This window comes from Trachurus trachurus (genome assembly GCF_905171665.1).
Source record: "Trachurus trachurus genome assembly, chromosome: 4".
NCBI lineage: Eukaryota > Metazoa > Chordata > Actinopteri > Carangiformes > Carangidae > Trachurus > Trachurus trachurus.
This window is the reverse complement of record NC_139898.1, coordinates 10,110,688-10,134,097: the sequence shown is the minus strand read 5'-3', so window position 1 is coordinate 10,134,097 and position 23,410 is coordinate 10,110,688. Positions and strand designations below refer to the sequence as shown.

At 39.5% G+C, this 23,410-nt stretch overlaps 1 protein-coding gene across 1 annotated transcript in view; it reads right to left on the bottom strand.

Moving 5' to 3' along the window:
- ect2 (epithelial cell transforming 2) overlaps positions 1 to 22,223 on the bottom strand; it is a gene marked incomplete at its 3' end in the record, with an annotated part of 33,912 nt that extends 11,689 nt beyond the window's left edge. Inside the window, exons 1-18 of the mRNA XM_083969426.1 lie at positions 22,012 to 22,223; positions 21,151 to 21,317; positions 19,783 to 19,862; positions 17,151 to 17,243; positions 14,842 to 15,024; positions 13,923 to 14,012; positions 12,970 to 13,077; positions 11,691 to 11,764; positions 9,719 to 9,849; positions 9,357 to 9,472; positions 8,603 to 8,665; positions 6,839 to 7,064; positions 5,578 to 5,702; positions 4,222 to 4,341; positions 4,065 to 4,133; positions 3,861 to 3,971; positions 578 to 674; positions 266 to 347 (exon numbers count right to left, since the gene is read on the bottom strand). Of these exons, the coding sequence (XP_083825552.1) occupies positions 266 to 347; positions 578 to 674; positions 3,861 to 3,971; positions 4,065 to 4,133; positions 4,222 to 4,341; positions 5,578 to 5,702; positions 6,839 to 7,064; positions 8,603 to 8,665; positions 9,357 to 9,472; positions 9,719 to 9,849; positions 11,691 to 11,764; positions 12,970 to 13,077; positions 13,923 to 14,012; positions 14,842 to 15,024; positions 17,151 to 17,243; positions 19,783 to 19,862; positions 21,151 to 21,283 (1,901 nt within the window). The 5' untranslated portion in view covers positions 21,284 to 21,317; positions 22,012 to 22,223. The remainder of the gene's footprint in view (positions 1 to 265; positions 348 to 577; positions 675 to 3,860; positions 3,972 to 4,064; positions 4,134 to 4,221; positions 4,342 to 5,577; positions 5,703 to 6,838; positions 7,065 to 8,602; positions 8,666 to 9,356; positions 9,473 to 9,718; positions 9,850 to 11,690; positions 11,765 to 12,969; positions 13,078 to 13,922; positions 14,013 to 14,841; positions 15,025 to 17,150; positions 17,244 to 19,782; positions 19,863 to 21,150; positions 21,318 to 22,011) is intronic.
- Positions 22,224 to 23,410: the final 1,187 nt, after the last annotated feature.

Sequence of the window (23,410 nt, the reverse complement as noted above, 5' to 3'; positions counted from 1 at the left end):
TTCCTTTATCTGGATAATTTTATGAATTGCAATGTTACAACTTGATAAAAGGCTGACTGCATAATCATATGAATAAACTGGTGTACATCTGTGACTCTATGCATAATGTCAAGCTCGAAAAACCTATTTGATAATTCTAAGCTCAACAATAGTCAATTATTGGTCAATGCTTTGGAGAACATTCACGTACCAGATGTAGATAAAAGGTATTATTGAACAATACTAGCTGTCTGATCATCACAAAAGAAGGGGTAAGGTTACTCACGTCATGACTTCTTTCAGAGAATCAATTGCTTTCTCCAGCATTATCTTGTCGGGGTTGTCATCTGCTGTGTGCTTCTTAATGTCTGTAATGGTGAAAGAAAGAGGAAGTAGGAAGGTGGGGGGATGTAGACAGAACAAAAGTGATGAAAATCATGTTGAGTAGAAAAGAGCACCGAAGAAGTTAAGAGAGGACACAGACAGGTGATAGGAGGCGGGAATTAAAATAGAATTATGAGAAAAGGACAAAGTAGGATGTAATTAGCGCAAAAATCTTTCTTTCTTAAAAGGTCGTGACAATGTGTTTGTGTGTTACCGTTGAGAAGAAGGGCCACGCTAGGCAGCCTCTGTACAGGTCTGATGAGCAGCTCCACCAGCGTCTGCCTGCCACACTCTGGCTTGGACTGGTTGATCTGTAAATTCAAAGCATTAGTGTGATATGTTTGTGTACAACCTACTGACACTGAAATGGAAAGCAAAAGTTTGCACTACAAGCACACTTCATCACTTTATACCTTTAAATGAAAAACCCACAGTAAATGGGAATTTGCACTCAAAATAGCCTCAGTTATTTGTGGCATGCACTCTGCATCTGCAAGATGTAGGATTTCAGCTTTGTTCGTTCATTTCATATTTATATTGTTCAGAGAAAAACTTTTAAAACTGCTGAGGCTACTTGTCCGTAGGTATAGGTGTATTTGTATTGAAAAGCTGTTTTTGAAAATACATTCTGTTGTTGGCTCTTAAGTTATGATATTTAATATTACCAAAACATCACCAAAAATATATTTTAGTAATCAAATGTATCTAATAAAGATACTTTTGTCATTTGTTGTGAACGTAATTGAGCCTCCCAACGTGCATCTGCAGGATTTTATTCGTTGTCCTGTTGCACCATGGTTGATTATATCACCACTGCAAAATATATTACTTCTGTAAAATGTATTATAAAGTTTGCATGTACACAAGAAACCATATAACTAATGTAATGCAATCTGAGTAAACATCTACTTGCACCATAGCAACTTTGTTACAGTGAATACATGAATACACACTTAGGGCAGTATTTGATTTCCATTTCCATTCACTTTAACATTACAAATTTATTTTAACTGTAGAAGCGACACAAAATACTGCTTTCTGACTTGATGTGTGTGCTAGAAAGGATAGCACATACATCCCAGCCTGATGAAAAGGCAGGCTCAGCAGGCACAACTTCTCCTCACAGAGTTGAAATGTCTGAATTTTACACTCAGTCAAATGTTCAGACTCTGGAAACATATTTAGACTCTGAAAAGCTACTTAGTATTACATTCAATTTTCATCAGACGTGGGATGGTGTTGTTTAAAGCAGTAGCAAGTAAGTGGTCCGGTCGTTTTCGCTAATGCTGCGTTCCAGGCAGGCTTTTGAAATCGTAAATTACAGCTTCAAGTCACAACTTACGACTTTGTAGCGTTCCAGGCAACCCACTCGTGTTTTTCCGACCTGTTTTACCGGTGAAAGTCACTATAACGGCCACTCGTAACTTCCGACCGGTGAACTCGTACCAGTACGTCTTTTTGTACAGTCTATGTACCAGATCGAACTGGTACGACTTCACGGTCGGAAAAATACGAGTTTCCTTGAACGCACCATAACAGTCCTCCTCCCTACTTCGCCACATTCACGGCGTCCCTTGGCTGCACACACAGCCCTGCATGCCGTTCTCTCTCCTCATTGGATAAAAACTGTAGGATACGATAAATGTTTTCTCCTCGACTCAGAGCAGAGCAGAGGGACTGACAGACCCGTGTTTCAGACCAAACACTCTATGTAAGTGATTGCTGTCGGAAGATATAACTATTTAAGACTTATATTAAAGCAGAAGTGAGTGATCCGGTCGTTTTCGCTAATGCTGCGTTCCAGGCAGGCTTTTGAAATCGTAAATTACAGCTTCAAGTCACAACTTACGACTTTGTAGCGTTCCAGGCAACCCACTCGTGTTTTTCCGACCTGTTTTACCGGTGAAAGTCACTATAACGGCCACTCGTAACTTCCGACCGGTGAACTCGTACCAGATCGAACTGGTACCACTTCACGGTCGGAAAAATACGAGTTTCCTTGAACGCACCATAACAGTCCTCGTCGCTACGTCACCACATTCACGGCGTTCCTTGGCTGCACACACAGCCCTGCATGCCGTTCTCTCTCCTCATTGGATAAAAACTGTAGGATACGATAAATGTTTTCTCTTCGGCTCAGAGCAGAGCAGAGTGACTGACAGACCCGTGTTTCAGTCCAAACACTCTAGATTGCTGTCGGAAGATATAACTATTTAAGACTTATATTAACACAAATATATCACTCACTTCTGCTTTAACACAAATATATCACTTACTTCTGCTTTAAAATACCAGGACATATTGCTATTTCTATTTCATTCCACTGCTCAGTTATCACACCATCACTTTTCCTGCCTGAATATTTTTGTCCTGTGGGTGTGTACTGATTAAAAAAAACAAGAAACACAATTACATCTAAGAAGTCAGCATTCTTCAAATCAAATGTAAAAACGAGTGATTTAAACCTCTCCATGATATTTGAGAAATCTGCTTGTATTCTGACTGAAACTCTGTATCTAATTGCACACAGATGCACAGATACAGTAACTCTCCAATACTGATGGAGCTAGAAAACTATGCTGTGGTCTTTCATGTTTCAGCTACACTGTTTATGCAAATGTGCAGTGACTTTTAAGTTGGCTTCCAGAAATGTAATGTGAGATGATAATCAGACTTTTGCTTCATTTTAAGGGACTATAACCAAAAGAGACTGGGAACCAATCGACAGTATGTATCAGGCTGCAATAAGTTCATCCACCTCAAAACTTGGGGACCCCAGACATTTCCAGTCACTCCCATCTTTCCTCAAGGGCCTCTCCTGGGGGCCCTTCTGTTCATCATCTATCTACTTCCTCTTGACCGTATATTCTGTATATTCATCCATAACCTTTTTTCTCTGTATCTTTCTAAACTCCTGTACATCAAACAGCCACCAGCACTATCAGGTCATCTTCCATCCACTTGACCACCATGGGGGCTCGAGCCTTCAGTCACTCTGCCCTCTGTCTCTGGAACTGCCTCTCATCTCACATCTGTAACACTGATTCTCTATTTATTTTCAAATCCCACCAAAATATACATTTCTTTAAACTGGCATATGCAGTCTGATTGTTTTCCATCTGGTCATTCTAATCCTTTTTTTTCATATTGATTTTACACGCTGTTAACTTGTTTTATAGATTTATTGTTTTGTTGTTTCAACTCTGCCTTGTAAGACGACTTTGGGTGTTTTGAGAGGCACCTATAAATCAAACGTAAAAATGTATTATTACCCACTGGTCTCAACTGTGTCATAGAGATAACGTACATTAACCACACACTATAATGTATGCAGTAATTTGTGATGTCTCTCTGAAGTATTGTCACACATCAAAGACTTTACCTGTCTTTGTTTCTTCTTTGTTACCTCTTGCCAGTCTCTTATAAAAAAAATGTATCTGCGTGTGAAATCCACCAGTCAAGCAAACACACACGCAGTCAAAAGACAAAGGTCATACCTTGAGAAATGCATGAAAGCGTGGCTTTTGTTTCTCACATCGAACGATGGTCTCCTTGCTCATTTCAAAAAAGTTGACAAAGGGTGGGTAGGCCTTCACCAGCTCTTTTGACTAGAAGAAGAAGATATGAACTGGTCAGAGTTGTACAATACAAAAAGAATACATTTGCATATTAATACTTTACATTTTTTTGTGTGAACTCACATATTTAAGAATGATGTTGCCCACACTTCTTTCCTCTGACCAGTCTGTCAGGAGCTCCTCAAGGTCATGCTGGCACAAATAGAAAATAACAGTTCAGTGACACCAATTCAATAATTACCACATTATCACAACAATTTGGACATTTTTAATATCCTACCTTTATTCTGGTGTGAACATCGTAGATGTCTGGGATGCAGCCAAATATCGTTTTCATTTCTTCTTGGGCTAGGATGGGTCCGCCTACCTGTCCTTCTTTCTCCAGTGGATGTTTGAAAAGCTTTACATTAAAACAGATATAAACACAAATATAAATCATATTGATTTCTAACACAAAGTTGCAAAAATATTTGTGAGGCCAGGTCCTGCTGTCCTGCCCTGGGTCTGGTACTTGTATCAATATGTGTAATACTTGATCGGACCAAAGAGGACATGCCATCTACTTCATCAAGTGGAAAAGAAAACTGGTTCATCTTGGTTCAAGATGGGACATTATGACCCGTTGATTTACTTGTTCTACAAATACAATCTGCTTCCTGGATCTGCTTGGTTTTGCATTTTACGGATGGGTCTAATTGTGTTTTGGTCTACTCAGATCCTATCTTGCTGTCTTTGTCCTTTTTTAAATAATCATAACACTAAGGTCTTCCCTTGGTCAGTTTTTATTGTCTACAATAGTTTTTAGATAATATCACTATCTGCATGAATATGTAAACAAGTAAATAAAACACTACCACACACACACACAAAGCATTGCGTATACCAGGATTACATAAGAAATAATTTTGGAGAAAGTTATTTTGGTAAATTACTCACACAGACAGGGAAATCTTACATCATATAATATTTTGAGAGTTTTTTTGCTCTTATTTTTCATCAAAAGGGAACAAGGATTGTTTATGAAATGGGCAGGATTCAATTGAAGTACAACTCGCATACAGTGATGACTATAGACTAGCATACAGTGATGATTATATGGTTGGACTTTGTTTAATGGCAAAGAGAAGCTACTGCATAATTATTTAGATGATTTTAGCAGCGTGTGGCAGGTTTGGTATTTGATTCAATACAGAGAACACCAAGGAGCTTAACACACAAGTTATCATGAGGACATGGAACAGTTAAACCCCAGTCGGATACAACAGAGAAGACAGATTACAAGAGAGGCAGATGGCAAAGAGAAGATGCTTAAGAAGAAAAAGAGAGACGGGGTGAACAAATAGGAAGCAACAACAGTATGGAGGAAGCCTAACAAAGATAGTAAAGAAAAGAAGTAAAAAGAGTGAAAGATTTTGAAGGGGAGGGGAAGAAAAATGGTCGGGCAGGTCATTTTCTCCCTCACTGGTCAGCTGTCTGAGTCTGCTGGGACCAACTGATAAGACAGGCCAAGTAAGAGCAAGCACGCACACACCTTTAATGGTTGTAGCTTAGCCTGAAAGTGATGTCAGGGGCGACCGACAGGCGAACCCGTTAGGTAGTGTTCAGACTGCGCACACACAGACACACACAAACCTACCTGTAGGATGGTGCTTAAAATGTCCACATAGTTGCTCTCAGTCTGGTAGAGCTCCTTGGAGACTTGCCACCTGGCTGACTGCTTGGCCACAACTGGAGTCGAACTCCTGGACGGCTTCGAACTCTCTGGAGTAACAAAAGCAGGGGTGAGGAAGACAGACAGTTTTTAATACTGCATTGAAGCACAGGCAGACACAGGAAGGTGTCCATCTGCTGCTTTTTTTTTTAGATATTATGGTGGAATGCATAATCTTGCTTTTTTTTTTTTATTACCATAAGGTCACAAGGACAAACTTAGCATGTACTGTACATGCTAAGTTTGTACACAGTTTTGTGCCACAAATCCCACATTCATTTAAATTTAAAATATCACACAAACAAAAAATTGTCATTGATCCATCTGCTGTTTAAAAAGACAAAAAAATATATATGAATGAATAATTTGTATTTTTTTATTGCACCACCATGTAATTTGTCTCTAGTTCTTAAATATCGTCGGATCGTGATAACCATCTTGTTGACTTTCAGTAAGTTTCCTTTTTATATATGAGCAATCAAACATGAGTCTCTATACGAGTCTATGTCTGATTTGAACAACAAGGCTAAAGTTAGATAGTCTGCCAGTATGTATGCCAACTACCATCACATCTCACACATCTTTAATTTTGCCAGTTCAGCAACCCTGAATAAAACATTTCTGCTTGCATATAATCCAACACTCGAAGCTCTCCTGGCAAAACTGATGTGTGTGTTTTTGTTTTGTCAGTACCACAGCTTTCATCTCTCTAGCCATTACTTTACTGGCCTGATATCTGAAACAATATCAATTCAATTATACTTTTGAAGCAAAACCTGACCTGTAGAAGTTCCTGGCTGCTGCTGCTGTTGTTCCTCCTCTGGTTCTTGAAGGTTACCTGTACTCTGGTAGGACCTTTTCCTCCTCTCTCCCCTGTCTGATCTAACTCTGCATTTCCTGCTTTTGCTTCTTCTTCTGATCAGCCTATTCGTGGTCACTACCTCGTCTCCTTTGCTCTCTGAACCGTTTCCTATTCTGTCTTTGAAGATAAAGAGGGGTCAATCTTGTTCCTTCTGTCTCATAAGCAAGAGAGCCAGTCATAATACAGATGAGAATATCTTTTTAAGGCATTGCATTTTGCATCCATACATCTCAGAAATGGTTTCCTACTGAGCAGAGAAGGACATGGGGTTTCACTGTTATTTCAAACTGGTGTCTTCCCGTTCTCTCTGCATTTATCTCTTACCTGCCAAGGCCTTGCATGTCTCAGGAGTGTTAGAGATGTCTAGCAGGGAACCCATGGACAGGGAGTGCTCCGCTGAAGGCCTTTTACGTGGTGGAGGGAAGGGGGAGATCTCAGTCTCCTTGGTGAGCTGAGCTAGCGTGTCCCGCAGACGCCGACGCTTTCGGTTACTGTTGGGTGTTGTCAGGGACAGGAGAGACACTGCCTTCTTCATGGCTGGACTGTCATTCTAAAGTATTAAACATACAAAAAGAAAAATGTATAAGGACAAGAAAAATTAAAGTGAAAAGAAAAAAGGAGGCAAGTTGCATATATTGGAAATTATGTGGGAAAATGTGAGGGGGAAAAAGGAAAACATTTTGCAATTAATTCAATATCTGCTGATAAGCAGATATTGAAGGCAAGTCAAAAGGCAAGTCAAAAATGTGTCACTACCCAACTTTGTCTTACATAGAAATCTTCCTCCCTAGTTGTGTATTGTTGTTCTGACAATACTGGATCTCGAGCTCAATTGTGCGGTGTAACAGATGGCAACCATCCCAAAATGTCAAAATTAGCTTTAAAGGGAGTCGTTACTTCATAAAGATCCAGGCTGGGAAGTTCCCTGAAGGTGCCTTTGATTGTGCAACAACAATAGTGGAGTAACTATATTGGATGTCACACTGTGCGATGCGGCTCTAATAAAATCCTGGGCTCTATCTCTGTCGGACTGCCAGATTGTGCAATGCATGCATGGTAATTTGGAGCACTACTATGTATACAGAAAAATGTATATGAGGGCCATCCATCTCTGCTACTCTCATGTTTCATGACTCATACAGGTCTGTGACATTCACACAAACTTGCATTTTCTTTTTCATTCAACATCTTGATTTGTTTTTTTTATGGCAAAACTGATTCAGAGATGCCATGTATACAACATGCAGATGTATTTTGCATCACTTCATGTTGTCTTTGATTGGCTAGTATGAAGACATGAGTCATAGCAGCACTCATACTGGTTGTACACAGGGTTGGAGTGCCTCAGATTTACTTATGATATCTCAACACAAATCTGGTAAAATCAGTGTATTTGACTGTATAATTGTGTGAGGTAAGTCAGCAAGTTGCCCCATATATAGATCCTCAAAAGGCAGTGTAAAGACTTGCATGCTGACATTTTGTGTTGTTTTATACTATTTTGCACGATTGTTTGTTTCCCTGAATCTTTTCAACAGACATAGGGATTGCACAGGCAGCACAGACAGTACAGTTATAAAAGCCACAATCATGGGAAATAATCCTCATCCATTTACTTTAAAGATTAAAGGGGAAAAAAGGCACAAAGGTACAAACGGATAAATACTGAAACAGGGGTGGGAGAGACATAAATGTGGAAAGTACTAGTATGTATTAAAAAAATAAAACTGAAAGTAAGCTACAGTGTGCACTTGAATCAAAAGGTAATCGTAAGCATTTACAGAATGATCAAATGCTAGCAATCATTGAGACTGATATGATAACCATGCCAGGGGCATTCTAAGGGCAATTAGATATATATACACATACACACACGTACAGTGGCTTCAGAAAGTATTCAGACCCCTCAATTTGTGCAGCATTTGTTATGTTGTTGTCCATCGTTCTACACTCAATTATCCTCGCTGACAAAGTGAAAACATGATTTGCCATTTTCTGTTGTTTTTTTGAAAGTCCATAGTATCCCTCAGCTAGTTCCAAGGGAATATGGCTTGAATCAATACACGTACAAGAACGTTGAACACTCACCTTCTCGTAGAGGTACATGGACTCCCCAGCCCGAGCATCCATCTGTATGCTTCCCCAGAACCACTACCACAGAAAAGAAAAAGATGTTTTCACCGATTCCTGGGTTAGGGCAGAGGTTATTTGTGATACTAAAATGACACACATTTTATTTAGAGAAAAAACAGGCAGAGTGAAATAAAGGCCGCATTGATTCGTGTAACTATAGCTTAACTACCACTCCACCTTGTTGAAATTATTCATATGCTGGAAGCGGAAATCTATTATTAATAAGCCTCTCTGATAACACAGATAGAGAGAGGGAGAACAGGGAGTGCATCAATTGAGGTTTAACCTAAAAGTAAATTCTTATCAGAAAATTATTTGTCATTCTGTTTAAGAGGAAACAACTGAGAGTATCCATTATTTTCCTCTTCTCCCCACTGTTGATGTGTCATCTTGTAAAGGGAGTGTATTCCAATTATTCTCTCATGTCAAAATAGCACTGGCCCAGTATCACAGACGCATCAAAATGTTTGTCTTTAGAAACAGAGCTGAAAATGACTTGATTTTTTTCTTTGTTGTATATGTTGCATGTGGTATGGAGCAATTAAGTGGTTATTATGCCTCAAAGAAGACTCATCTTTGTTGCGGTCATTCTTCCAAGCTGCCCATACCAACTTTAAAAGGGTATCAAATTCCATTTTAAATTATATAAATATTTGAGTTGCTATTCTTCATATCAGCATTGATGCCAGACAAAAATCCCAAGACAAACCTCCTGTTTGACCACAAAGAGTTTCTTGGGGGGAGAAAATGGCAGCTCCTTAACAGAGTTCTCCTCCACCACCATGTGTGTACAGCTCTCATCTCCAACCTCACGATAGCCGCCACCTTAGACATAAAGAGAACAGGGGGATGATCCTCAAAAAAATATGTATACATACAGCACATTCAATTTGTAATAAAATAGCAATTAGACTGATAACATTAAAAAAATGATCTTTTTCAGTGACTGTCTTAAGTCAAAGCATGCTGAGCATATATTTTCCAGGGAAATGCATGCACGATCAGATATCATACAGTGTGTGTATACACAGCGGCAGAGATAATACAATGGCCAACTGCTGCAGGACTAACCATGTTTAAGTGTTCTCTCCTCCATGTTGGCCTTCTCTTCCTCTGAAAAGCCCAGAAAACTGAGGATGCAGTCCTGGAAAGGAGGCACTTTAAACTCTGTTCGAAACTCCTCTTCCCCTGCATGGAAATGCCTGAACAAATGATGGAGGGAGAAACAAGGTGATGTCAAACCAATTCCACTTATGGGTTTGTGTTCAACATTTTTTAGTGTGTGAGGAAAAGATTGTGTTGATGAAAGTCTAGTATAGATTGCAATAATTTCACTCTACTCAGATTAAGTTATACATAATGCAGTAAAGAAAATTGAAAGAAAATAGTATACTTCAATCCAAAAAGTAATCCTAAAAATGTACAAATTACAACAATAATAAAATTAGTAAATGCTAGCAATAACTAATTGAGACTGATTATGATAACCATGCTAAGGGCATTCTAAGGGAAATTAAATACACACACAGCTGCTTCAGAAAGTATTCAGCCCCCTCAATTTGAGCAAAATTTGTTGTGTTTTTTTTTTCTTCTCTATATCATTCTACACTCAATTATCCTCACTGACAAAGTGAAAACCTGATTTAAAGATTTCTAAAATCAAATCATTAGCATTGCAGCAGCACTACATCTGTCAGGTAGAGCAGCTAGATGGAAGTAGTAAAAAGACACGTATCAAAAAAAGCAGAAGGGACAAAGACTGTTCTAAGGGGAGGAAAGCTACTCCTGAGTAGCTTTGGGAAAAGCCTTTTGTCTGACCATTAGTGTCCTGGTCAAAGCTCAGTCTCAGACCTAAATTCATATAGAACATCAGTGCGGGGACCTGAAGATGGTGATTTAGATGCTTCTCATTCAGTGTTTGACATGTTCTGTCAGGAGGAATAAGACAAACTGCACAAATACTCATAGAAAAACTCAAAGGCGCCTCTACAAAGTCATAAATTAAAGGTTTGAAGATTCCAGTGAATGTCATTTAGGTTTTGATATTTTTTGTCATATGCTCTTAAATGTTTTAACTTGGTTATTATGGTTTATAACTGAAGATGAAAGAGAACAACGAACAACAGACAGTGACCAACATAGTATTTCTTAGTTTTGTGTCTGTCAGCGGACCCTGGCTCCTGCTGAATGGCTCCTCTGCTTGCTGGTGAGACCTTGGACATCTATTTTTATCCAACAAGAGTTCTCCATTCCACCTTTTTATGCAGAGTTCACATTTGCCTTTGTAAGAAAAGTTGTACTAATTTGGCCAAGTTTGCAACCTTGAAAATACCAAAAACATTTCTTAACACTGCCAGAATTCAGCTTTTCAAATAAATGAAAACATTAAAAATGTGACAAATGGTTGAAGGTACATTTTGTGATGGGTGTCCCTTAAGGTTTTTGAACCCTGAATCCTTTCACTCTGGGTGTCTACTGATTCAAAGTCTGACTCTGACCCTATATTAATGTTATAAGAGTGAGAGGATATATGCTTTGTTAACTACTTATGTAATCTGGCACATAGGGAAAAAAAATCAAGTTAAGCCTAGTAAATTAAACACACCTTATTTTCCCAAAGCAGCTTATTACACATGAATAAAGGTGTTACTCAGAAGTTCAAACCCTGAAATTGACCTGACATGATCGCCCAAAGAGTAGACAAACTTTCACAGCTGCATCACAGAGTTATGTTTCTTCCCTCTCGAGAAATATTTAACTCAAAACAGATACTGGTTTGTACACAAAGAAGACAACAGAGGGAGGTTTCTGTAATAGCCTTTGACATTAACTACAATGACAAGCAGCAGCAGGTTATGAGTGAGAGGCTGTTGCCTAAATGTTATATAAAAAAGCAGAGAGAGCATTTCTTTCGGACCTGAACATCAGAATACCTTCGCCCGGTTGACTATTCACATTCACACACTCTAATTTTCATTTTCATATTAAAGTTTCCAGTCTCAACAGCTCAAGGTTTCGTCCTTTCAAGAATTTTTTAACTTACACATCGTCTCTTTTCTCCCACGCCTTCAGGATCCAGGATGGAGTGAGGATTGGCGTCCCCAGACACACTGCCAGCTGAGAGATGATGCACAATAAAGGACAGTGGAGAAGGGAGGACACAAAAACACAGTGAGTAATATGCAACCAAGAGATGGTAGACTGAGGGAGACCTAATAACACAAAAAAGGGGCATGACTTTGATCTCTGCACAAATTTATAACTATAAGACCTTCAAATTGTTTCATCGTAAGTGCTCACAGTACAACAACCACCTCCGGCTGTTTTCATTACTCCTGAACGACTTGTCACTCAGAATAACAGTTTTCACTTCAGACGCAAGTATGAGATGCTCAGTGGTTCAAAACATATTTTTTTCTTAAGTTAGCATCCCACTTTCAAATAGAAAAGAGCCTTGACCGCATGACACAAAGCCAACAAGTTCCTACTGCATTTTGTTTTGTTGTGCATTCACCACAAGACTTTGATGAAACAGAAGAAGGTGGTGAGGTGAAAAAAATTGAAGGTAAAAATCGAAAGGGGTTGGGGGGTTGAGGTGAAAAACAGTGAATGCAGCGACTGAGCGGATGAAGAGAAGGAGTAAACTAAAATCATATTAAGAAGACAGAAGATAGATAAATGTCAATCTCTTCATCCATCCATCTATCGGTGTATCCCTATGGAGGAGGCCATGCGTTCAACTCAGTTTAGCTCTTTCTGACATCAAACACTAGGATTCAAGTTAGAGGAACTGCTCATCATTCCCTGCTCGTTCACTTTATTCAAGCAGAGGAGAGAAAGAGGAGTTGAGGTATACAATAAAAAAAAAAAAAATCTCTGGGTTTGTAATTGCAACTCTCCGAACATGACAAAGTGCTTCTTCCCCATTGTTCCGATGTATTTTGAGTTGGGAAAGTTTCAGGTGTAATTTTCATGTTGATTCCTTCATTTCTTGCTCACATTGATCCCAGTTCCATTTCCTGTATGTGTCTCTGTGTTAGCGCTATTCTTGATGGATTGGCGAGATTTTGGGCGTTGCTGTTTTTTGCACACCAGCAATGAATGACTGAGAGAAACGCTATAGGAGAAAAACATTTTCTCTTCTTTTGCCACTCTGTGACAGTTAAAATAGCTTTTTTGATCCATGGACAAAAGGGTGTTAATATACAAGATACACATCTTTAGCAATGTTTCTGAGCTATAATGCACCATGCAATTAATGTTAAGCGTAAAGCATGCACATTCGGAATAAACAAAGTTAATACGTAAGCAAGTAAACACACCCTGTATTTCTCCCCATGAGTGGAGTAGGCGATGAGATGAGTGACTTTGGTGCTGAAGTCTTTCCGGATGGTTCCGCCCATGTGATGAACGAGATTCACTAAGTTTTTCTACATGGACAATAAGAATAACAAAGTTAGTACAAAGAAAGAAACTAAATACCAAGATGACATTTTGTTATGACAATGTTTTTTTAATCTAACTCTATTAAAATATCCCAACAGATGAATAATTAGTTACTGTATACTTTACTTTGACATTATTATGGTATCTGATCTGATGATGTTAACATGGATGATGCAGGATTCCTACGTATATAAGGTATTATGTTAAAGTGCAACATTATACAGTGAAAGGCAGCAACAACTTGACCTGCACTGAACTAACTTGTGCATGCAGAAAGCATCATGACTGCAGCTTTATACCACCATGGAATACATCAGGTATTGGTGTAGGCAAAGTATTACAAACATGTGTCATTATAAAGACATCAGTACAGTATAAGTCAATAGCACTACACTGTCATCTTCATGAAGGCACCATTTATTAAAAGGCTGTTGAAATAAACTGTATTCATGTTCAATAGGTGTACCTAATATACTGGTAACTGTTAGTGTATACACAGGACATATCTGCAATTACTATAAGCCAATATCATTGGCCAATTTATCTACTTAGCGCCAATTCTGACACACCCACTACTGGGTGTCAAGCCATGGACATGTGTATTTACACCCTAATAAAATGCAAAGGAAGCTGCTCAGTCAGTGCAATTGGAATTACCGGTATATCCCATGGATCTATTATACATCCATGGTATATCCCCCCAAAAGGCTACTGTGTCATTTAGAAATGTCTGAGTATTATTAACAAAGAAGGATTATAGTAAAATACCTCAGTTATCTTTCCTCCACAAGAAAATTCAAGAAGTATAACAGTAAATTCATATCCTCACCATTTCCTCTTTGTTCCTGAAGCCAGTGAAACACAGCGACAGGTTAAGCATGGTGGTGGAAAAGAGAGGACGACATGAAAACTGTAGAGGCTGTGGGAAGGAAAAGGGAAAAGAAAAAATCCAGTGCAATAAACAAAGTCAGTACAGAACAGCATTTCAATATTTTCAAGTCATTCTGTATTTCAACAACAACATTTCAGCAGAAGACCACTGCATATTATTTGCATGTTATGCATCCTTCAATGAAGGTTAATTTCAGGCCTCTCTCTGGAAGGCTCTCCTTTCCCACATGGCAAACAAACAACATGCTTCCAAAAACGAATAAACTGTGTGAACTTTTCATTTGGATCGATTGAGTCAGTTAGACAGACTGGTCAATAAACTAGAGGCCACTAGCCTGCTGCGATTTGTCCTTGCAGTCCCAACCACCTGTCTGACCAGTCGGTGGTGTAATTCCACAGAGGAGCAGAAACACCAGTCACATTTAAAGGCAAAAGGGGGAAATAATGTCTGTCGTAGCAGGTTAAATATTGATATTCCAAGTTGGCAAGGTACTGTAATATATCCTATGTTATGTTTCACTGGTATCATAGTTTAGGTCTGAACCTTGTGGGTGAGAACACTGATCAGGGGGGTAAATAGCAAAAGAGGCAGAGGTTAGAGAACAACAACTGGTGTAAGATTTTGTTGTTTGGTCTGAGGATCCTTAGTCTCCCCATTTACACAGTCAGGGCTGTGTACAAACACCCAGTGCAAACACAGAATGGGCAGCTCGTGAACCAAAAGGAGATATTTGCGATATGTACTGGATCGTAAACACTGATTATACCTTAAATTACATAACAATTTCTTTGAACCTGACGTAAAACAGATTATACAGCCATCCATGAATCGTTACTAAAAACAAACAATGCCTTACTTCTTCCTTCGCAGCACAGTGCAGTACGACAGGAGGCCCAACAATGCGGCTGTCACGTTTGTAGAGGTAGCTGTAGTCAGGAGAATCAAAGTCTGCAAGGACAAACACTGTCTCAAAGTCAGTGTTCTCCTCATCCCCGAACTCCTGAGCACTGTCCGCCATTATGCAAGGGGTGTTGATGTCCTGAAGAAGAAGAATCACAATATGAAGTAATAAAACTGTGCACAAGAACCTGAAAATGATCAGAGAGACATATTACCCTCGTTAGTGAGACTGTTGGACATGTTGGGTTATTTATTAGTAGATTTTCTCATTAATAGGTAAACATTACATAGAGGAAAGAACTAAAAACATCAAGGACAACATTGGCATTATTTCACATTTTTTAACTGTCACGGAACAACTAAAGCACACAATGTACGTTTGTGTTATTGTCAAACTTCCCTATCTGAACTCACAAATTAATTTTTAATTTTCAAAGCTGCTTCAGGCAACCCCTCGAAGGGAGAACGCAACAGCAGCTAAAAATTCAGTTTGAAATATTTTTGGCCTTACTAGGTCAGTATGCTGGTGAATGTAAAAGCAATTCACTCTCATCTTGGCTCCACTTTTGGTCTAAACAACTTCTGTGGCTGCTTAACTATCAACTACGTTTACCAATCCGTCAGTACATGATTAAAATTAAACAATCGCTATCAGTCAAATGTCCCCAAACCATTATTGTGAGGAATTTCATTGTTATACTGTGGAATATTTTCTTCGAGTCAAGGTGGCAAGGTCAATACTGCAGACATCTTCAATCCACCAAGAGGAATAGTTGAAGACTGCGGTACACAATCATTCATTCATACAGTAGACACCATCATATTCACTCTTTTTGCTCGGTGCAGCATGAAAACAATCAGTTCTGCCTTCTCAGATGAGAAAATGTGTTCTGTGAATCTGAGGAGGATTTGTCTGGATCAATGGCTTTGATACCAAAAGCAAAAATTAAATCACCAACTAGCTGTTGGATTCCATATGGGCAGGACTGGTACTTCAGAGGAGGATAAGTTACTCAGGCTACCTGTAAACCTCCACATAAAACAAACCTCACAGGACAAAGGCAGAAGCAGTATTGTGGCAGAAGCAGTACTGAGGCATCAGCAGAGTGACACACACATATGCAGTGTTAGAGACCACGTGTGTTATCGAACTGTTAGGATCAACATTACTTTGGACACTTGTGTGTTACAGGAGTAGTTTAATATCTTGGGGAGTTCACTGAAATGATGAACAGATCTGTGTCTAAAACAACGCTGGAGTCAGGATGTGTATACCGCAGCTTAATGTAAAAGACCTGATGTATGGGGAACAGCGTGTCTGGGTCGATTTAAAGAGAAAAAAAAACACACACACACCATATCTGCAGCTCAAGGCTGAATGTATCACATCTCATTTGCGAGTCTAAATCCATTCTTGAGGTTCTGTGTTGAGCATGAATCCATATAGTCAATGTTGAAATGCAATGTCAGGGATTCACGAAAGAATCATCTACTGGGAAAGAATCATCTGCAACAAAAGCAGTCTGGACCAAATGAGCACACCGACCGTTAAAAAATAACACTTTAATTGTCGACTTTATTTTTGGTGAAGAAGACTGGAGACTTCTTCCTATCATTTTAAAAACTGTGATTAAACAAGTATAGTATAAGGCGTAGATTATTAAACTTTAAATGTTTGACCCACATAATAAGCACGACTAATTGTTTCAACTGCTCCCTGTGTTTCCAGGTGAAGCTAGTCACATCCTGACTCCAGCTCAAAGAAGACATTAGATTGTTATTGAGCTTCTCATCTCACTCTGTGAGTATTAAACCATTTCCAGTGAAGAAATTATGCACTCAAATATCAAAGCTTTTTAGTTGCATGGTATCACACTTCAAGTTCTCTCCAACTAAATGTTTTGTGGGAAAATAACTTTTCATGAGACTCCTTGCAACTCTAACCTTTGTATTGACATCTTGAAATTGGCCATTTTTAAATGCCATAATGCTAAATAGAAAGCCATCTGTGAATTTTAATATTACTCCTCAGTCCAGCAAGTTGCATTGACATTTGAGTGCAATTCTGTTAAAGAGTGATCCAGATTTCAAGCAACACATCAATTATATTTGGATTTTCACCCAAAAATCAATCCACCATCAGTGAGTTGGACATGCATAATGATTAAGAAGGTGTCCATTGTGAATTAAGACTCATGCAGCACTTCCCAAAGTTCCCATCAAAGTGTCAGACAGTCAAACAGAGAGGCAGACACCGTACTGTACCATATTGACTATAGATTTTATCATCATTTTCTCCTCGGCACCCGCCTCGGCTTCTCTTATCTTTACCACTGGTACCTCCATTACTCTGATGGCCTGTAAAAACCAACCAGCAGGAAGTGGATGTTAAACACTGACATTTGAAAGATGGATGGCAGAGCAAAAGGCTGAGAGAGAGAGAGAGAGAATGAGAAACAAAGACGAGAGTAAAAGAGTAAAAGCATAGACAAATCCACACAAAATAATCTCACATCTCAGACAGAAGGAGAGTGGCTGGGTTTGGGGATGAAGGAAGGAGGAGATGAGGACGAGATGGGTGGGGACTGTGTCCTTGCAAAGTCTAAAGACAGTGACTTCAAACAACTATCAGGCTCCAGAGGGGGTAGGCTGGGGAGGAGAAGAAGTTTCCGTTAAAAATTAATATAAAAGTTCAAAGCCGTCGGGAAGGAGGAGAGGAGGAAAGGAACAGGACAAAAAAGGAAGGGGACGGGAAGAAATGGTGGGTGGGTTTGGGGGGCTTTTTTTTCTGTGGGTTGAGTGAGCAATGCCGGTGGGCGGTCAGGCAGACAATCGGGAGTGCTCTGATGGAGCTGTCGGCAGATGTCTTTGGATGTGGCTGCGCTGCAGATTGGCAGGGAGAAATAGATGATTTAAGCAGGAAGCTTTCAGAAGTGACAGGGCTCAGGAGACCTGGCGAGGAAGTCGTTCTACCAGCACTTAGTCTGCTGCCACACCTCCAAATCACCTTCACATGGTGCTCCTCAAAGACACAAATTAGATGCTGCTTACTATGGCAGACACAAACACACAGATGGACACATAAATACCATCTTGAAAAACTATCAACATTTTGACTTATGGTGTGTTATGGTGATTTCAACTGCTTTATGCTTTGTTAAATGGAAATCTAGCGTCAACATTGGATTTTATTGGCTCTGTACTGAGCTCTGAAGTTACCTTCCAATGTTTCGATACCCAAAAAAAGCAGGAAAAATACATACATTTTAAGCTAGGTTGCCACTGAGACCGTGGGATGGAAATTCCAATAAAACCATTTATGACAAAATCCCTCAGTGACTGCTTCAGTCCATCCACCATTAGTTCAATGAAGACATGAAGTGACACACACAGTGGAGAGCTCATCTAAATCTACTGCCAAAAATGTAATGTCAACCAATGCTCAACTAAAACGAGCAGTGAGTCCACTTGCATTTAACGAGTTTGAAAGGGTGGTTTGATCCAAGGCACCTCCAGTCCACCTGTCTAACTTTGATACTTTGACACTATTAATATGGCACCCGCAACTGCTTAACAATCAAAAAGACATGGAACGCATGTAAACAATTCAGCAATAGCCCTTTAAGCTCCGCTGAGGTTGGCAGCAAGCTCACGATATTTGCTGAAATGATCCTCACGAAGGGGAGAATAACTGGGATGTAATGACACACCAGCCACAGCCAGCAGCTGTTTAAAAAGACATCACAAGTACTCGTCTTTGCATAAGCTACACTTAAATACTTTAGGTTGTGAAAGCTCTGCAGGCTGTGCCAAATATCACACCTCGAGCCTCTCTGTGTTATGACGCCTCCACACAGTAGCAGGTAGCAGGTATTTGAAAGAGAAAGCAATTAGAAAAAGTGTGTGCACTTCTTGTCTTAACATGCAATTTTACAATGTAACTGAAGTAACAAATAAAGCTCTAAACTAGTGCCAAAATGTAAGCTGACTGATTAATATATATATATATATATATATAGTATATAAAAAAGCAACAACATGACAACTGAACCAAATCTCCTGCAACTGGGGCCTGAAAAAGTCCAGTGAAATGGAGATATTAAGAAGCCTTATACTCAGTGGTTATATCATTAATACCACTGAGTACCAATTAATTGGGAAACAATTCAGATTGATCGGGCTTTAAATGATCATTTTCACATCTTCAATTATTATACAAATATGTTCTTGGTTAAGGTTCAATCTATGAAATGTCCAGAGGTGCTGTAATCAAACACAAGGGCTGACTTGACCATGTTTATTTTCCAACACTGACTTTTTTTTTTTTTTTTTTTTTAACAATGACAGGAAAACCAGAAAACCTGATATTTAAGTCTGTCAATTTAAAATAATGAAACAATGTCAATCCACAAACGGTATGGGCGCACCATTCAACAGATGTATTTATCCACCACACCAGCCAGTCAGTGGTATTCATCTTTGCGAATAATGTCTGTGTGACTAAATAAACTAAATACATTTCAATACAAGCATGCATCTTTTTACCATCATAATTATTTGTACTTTCATTAGTCATCAACAGACATCACTGAGGGATTTTAATGTCCCATTTCACCCTAATTCAGATGCATTTCCCACATGAGATAATCTGTGGGAAACCATGAATACTCCAATTACAGGGAAATTCCTTCAAATTCATCAGCAAAACATTGGCACAAAGTCCTCATACACTGACAGCTATGACCCAAAAGTATTGCCCAGCAGAGCACACTTTCCATGTCCTACTTATCAAATCGAGAAAAGTAGTGACATTGAGTCAGATTGTGGAAGCCTGCCACCTTAATAGAAATCAGTGGACCACAGTGTACCTTCGGGGGTTAAGAGAGGAATGATGTACCTGTAGTGCTTTGACCAGGGCTCCATTTCTGCACGCTTCTCCCACAAGAACAACCCTCGTCTCCACTTTTGGCAGCATATCTGAGAAAGCAACGGTGACAGAATGAACAATGGGTAAAAAAGGGAGAAGGAGCACTCAAGGAGCAGGTCACTTCTGGAAGTTTTCTCATTCTGACTGACAACCCGGGCCAGGTACCTGTTAAGGCCAGCAGGGCCGTGACAGTAGACATGACCCAATGGTGTATTTTAAAAGGGTGATATAATAATGATAGTGAGCATGAGAGAGCCAGTGATTCATTCACAGGAGGAGAGAACCCCAAATTGGTAATTAAAGTAAAGTAAAACATTTTTCCCCCTTTTCCTACCTGCCTGCATTGTATTGTGGACAAAGAGCTGATAGCGTTGCATTACATATTCGAGAGATAACTTTTCAGGGGAGAAAAACTGACAAAGACTCAGATATGACATGAATGCCACTGGTCGGCCTCGCTGTAAAAACAGTTGTTTCAAAATTCAACTGGAGCACTGTTAAGGTTAACCCACTTTTTCTAACCCTTTCATCAGAATAAAGCATTGATGTATTTTTCATGGAGGGATCAGGTACATCTACAACTTCATGGGGATTATCAGGAGTTAATCACATACACACAAATATTTTTGACTAAAAGTGGCCCTCAAATGGTCAGATAATGTGATTGGTCGACATAGGTCATAGGTTAGTACTTGGTAGCAAAACAGATTAGCTCTAATTAAATGGCCAATCTCTGATAGTCAGATAATGCACTTCCAGCATCATTGATTAAGGGCAAAGAGACAAAATAAGCTGTGTAGATATTGGGTAATTAATATACAATGAAAAAGGCTATGTAGCCTATATGGATGTTAAAAGATTCATTATCTGTTTCAGTAACAGCATGGATAGCACCATTCTGCTGGCTAACTTAAAGTCTTCCAACAGAAACCAAAAAACATAAATGAGACCATCTTTATGGGGAATTAAGCTATATTAAAATACTGTGTGTGAGCACAGAGATTACTAAAGCAAACATAACTTGGCATAATGCTTATGGGCAATTACACAATATAGCCATATACTGGGATTTGCCCTAGTCTTAGTCTCCAGGGCATTTAGGAAGGTGCAGAATGAATGAGTTTGTCTCTCTGATGACATAGCTGTTTGGCTTGAACACAGGAAAATCCAGATTTACACTCTAGTGGGTGTTTCCTACAGTGAAACTAAAGGTCACACATGGTGTGCATATATGCAGTTTTTAATCAATATCAGCAGCGTAGGGATGTAGAGATTGGAGAGACTTAGAAAAATGGGAGGAAAGGACAGACTATAAAACAATGACCTCTGCAGACTGACCTTCCCCATCTTCACATGCCATGCCCAGAAATACATGGTCCTTGGTGGTCTCAGCAATCCTTGAATCATACACCGAAGAATCCACCAACAGACTCCGAGCCGTCCCTAAAGTCACTATGCTGCTGTCAGCCATGGCAGGAACTGAAGGAGGCACCAAACTGTCCAAACTATCAAAAGTTACAGGGAATGAACAGCAAGCGACACAGTGGGAGAACACAGTGAGGCAGAGAGGAGGGAGAAAGTATAGCAACAAGGAAGAAAAGGAGAAGGGTGACAACTGTCAAACTTAAGGCAAGAGACAACACTTGGCATGACTTCAAACACAAATACTGCCTAAGCCTGACTTAAATTCAGCTGGAAAGAAAAGCAGCATATTTGTGAGCTGTGATAACTTTGGTAAAACTAGGCAAGGTGGATAAATTTACACTGAAACTTTCAATTTGCTAGGTTGCTTAACGTTACATAAAAAGCCTCTGCCACTGGATGAAAATTGGTTGTCATTGCACATTGGTTGCGTTATGCACAAACATTTCCGATGCTGACAAGCAAAGACATTTCTAACAGTTATGGTTAAAACAGAAGACATAAACTACACATTTGAAGAAGGTCAGAGAAGCAAAGAATGCGCCCCAATCCCAGCCAACACAAACTAATTAAGTTAGACGACATAAGGTTATAAATTAAGGTTGCGCTCTGTATGTTCTCCTTTGCTTAATTTTATGTTAAACGCCAAATTATGAGGGCAACAGGAGACTTAGCTACTTTTCACCATGACACCAGGCTCTAACATAGCAGAGCTTAACTAACGTTACATGCTTGCCGTGTTGAGAGAAAGGGAAACTAGAAGTAAACCAAACTTACCGACTGTTTTGGTGGCTAGCACTGAAGAAATTAAAACAAAAAACAAACAAAAAAAGAACAACAGAGATGAGAGCTACCGGGGTGATACCCGGCTGCTGAACCAGTTACAGTCTCAATAAGGTCTGTGCCTGCTAACTTAGCTAGCTACCGAGCTAGTAAGTTAACAACACAATGAAGAATTCCCGGTTGTTCCTCTTCGGTCCAAACTCTTCAAAAAACATGTAACATGTCTCCGTTAAATCTCCAGTCCGTTGTCAATGCATGTTGCCCTTTATGCGTGAAAACAGTCCAGATTCTCAAGATGTTTCTGCTTTAGTTTGATGATAGCTAACAACTTCATAATAGTACCGAGGACGGTGTCAGCCTGCTGTTACAGCTCAATTCAAAAAGCAAGGAAAACAAGGGAGCCGCGCGCTGATTGGTCGAGAGTGACAGAAATCAGCGGCTTCCGTCCGGCGAGGACTCTGATTGGTCCGTTCATTCAAATCTCGATGCCAGTGCTGCCTAGACTTGAGACGTTCAGGTACTGTCCGAAATATTTTTTTTACCACTGTCGGAGATCATAAAAATAAATGAATTAATCAATTAAAAAAAAAAAGTCTAAGCATCGACCAAGCTGAATATTTTAACCTTCATTCACTTCATTTTATGAACGATGTGTATATTAAGATATTAAGACCAGAGAGTCTGTTATTTAAGCAAATTACGCGTTTTATTCTGCTGCTGCTCTTATTTGTTCCACATGACATAAAAGCAACATTTACCAAAAGTGGCTCCTTTTATGTAACAACACTAACTTACCTGGCCTGAATGGGCATGGCATTAGCAAATGGCATGTTCTAACTTGATATGTTCACAGGGAGTAAATGAAAACAGCAAAGATGTAGGCTACACACCCTGGGTTTAGACCTGAAGTTCACTTTCAGGAACTATGATCAAATGTGTAAAAACCTGTAAGTGTTCTATCATTGGGAAAGGGCATTTTCTTCATTATAGAGGTCAGGCTGAATCAGGCTTTCCAAAGGAGGTCTGGCATTTCCTCTGCAGATAATGCCTTCCTGCACATGCTAAATAAACAGTAATTCACAGTAATCCAGAACAAGCCATGTGTGATATCTCAGCCTTTGAAATTCAATCTCAAAATTCATCATACTAATTATATGTTCCTTGGTTACCTCACTGAAAATTTACCTCGCATTAAAGCAGAAGAAGCTAACTTCTTGTCAGCCGATGGAGTTAGCAGTCCTCGCCCTCGTCCCTACCTCACATTCACGCGCTTCCCTTGGCTGCACAAGAGGACCGCCCCTTTATGTCGTTCTCTCTCCTCATTGGATAAAGGTTGTAGGATACAAGGAAAGTTTTCTTCTCGGCTTACAGCAGAGCAGAGTGACTGACAGAC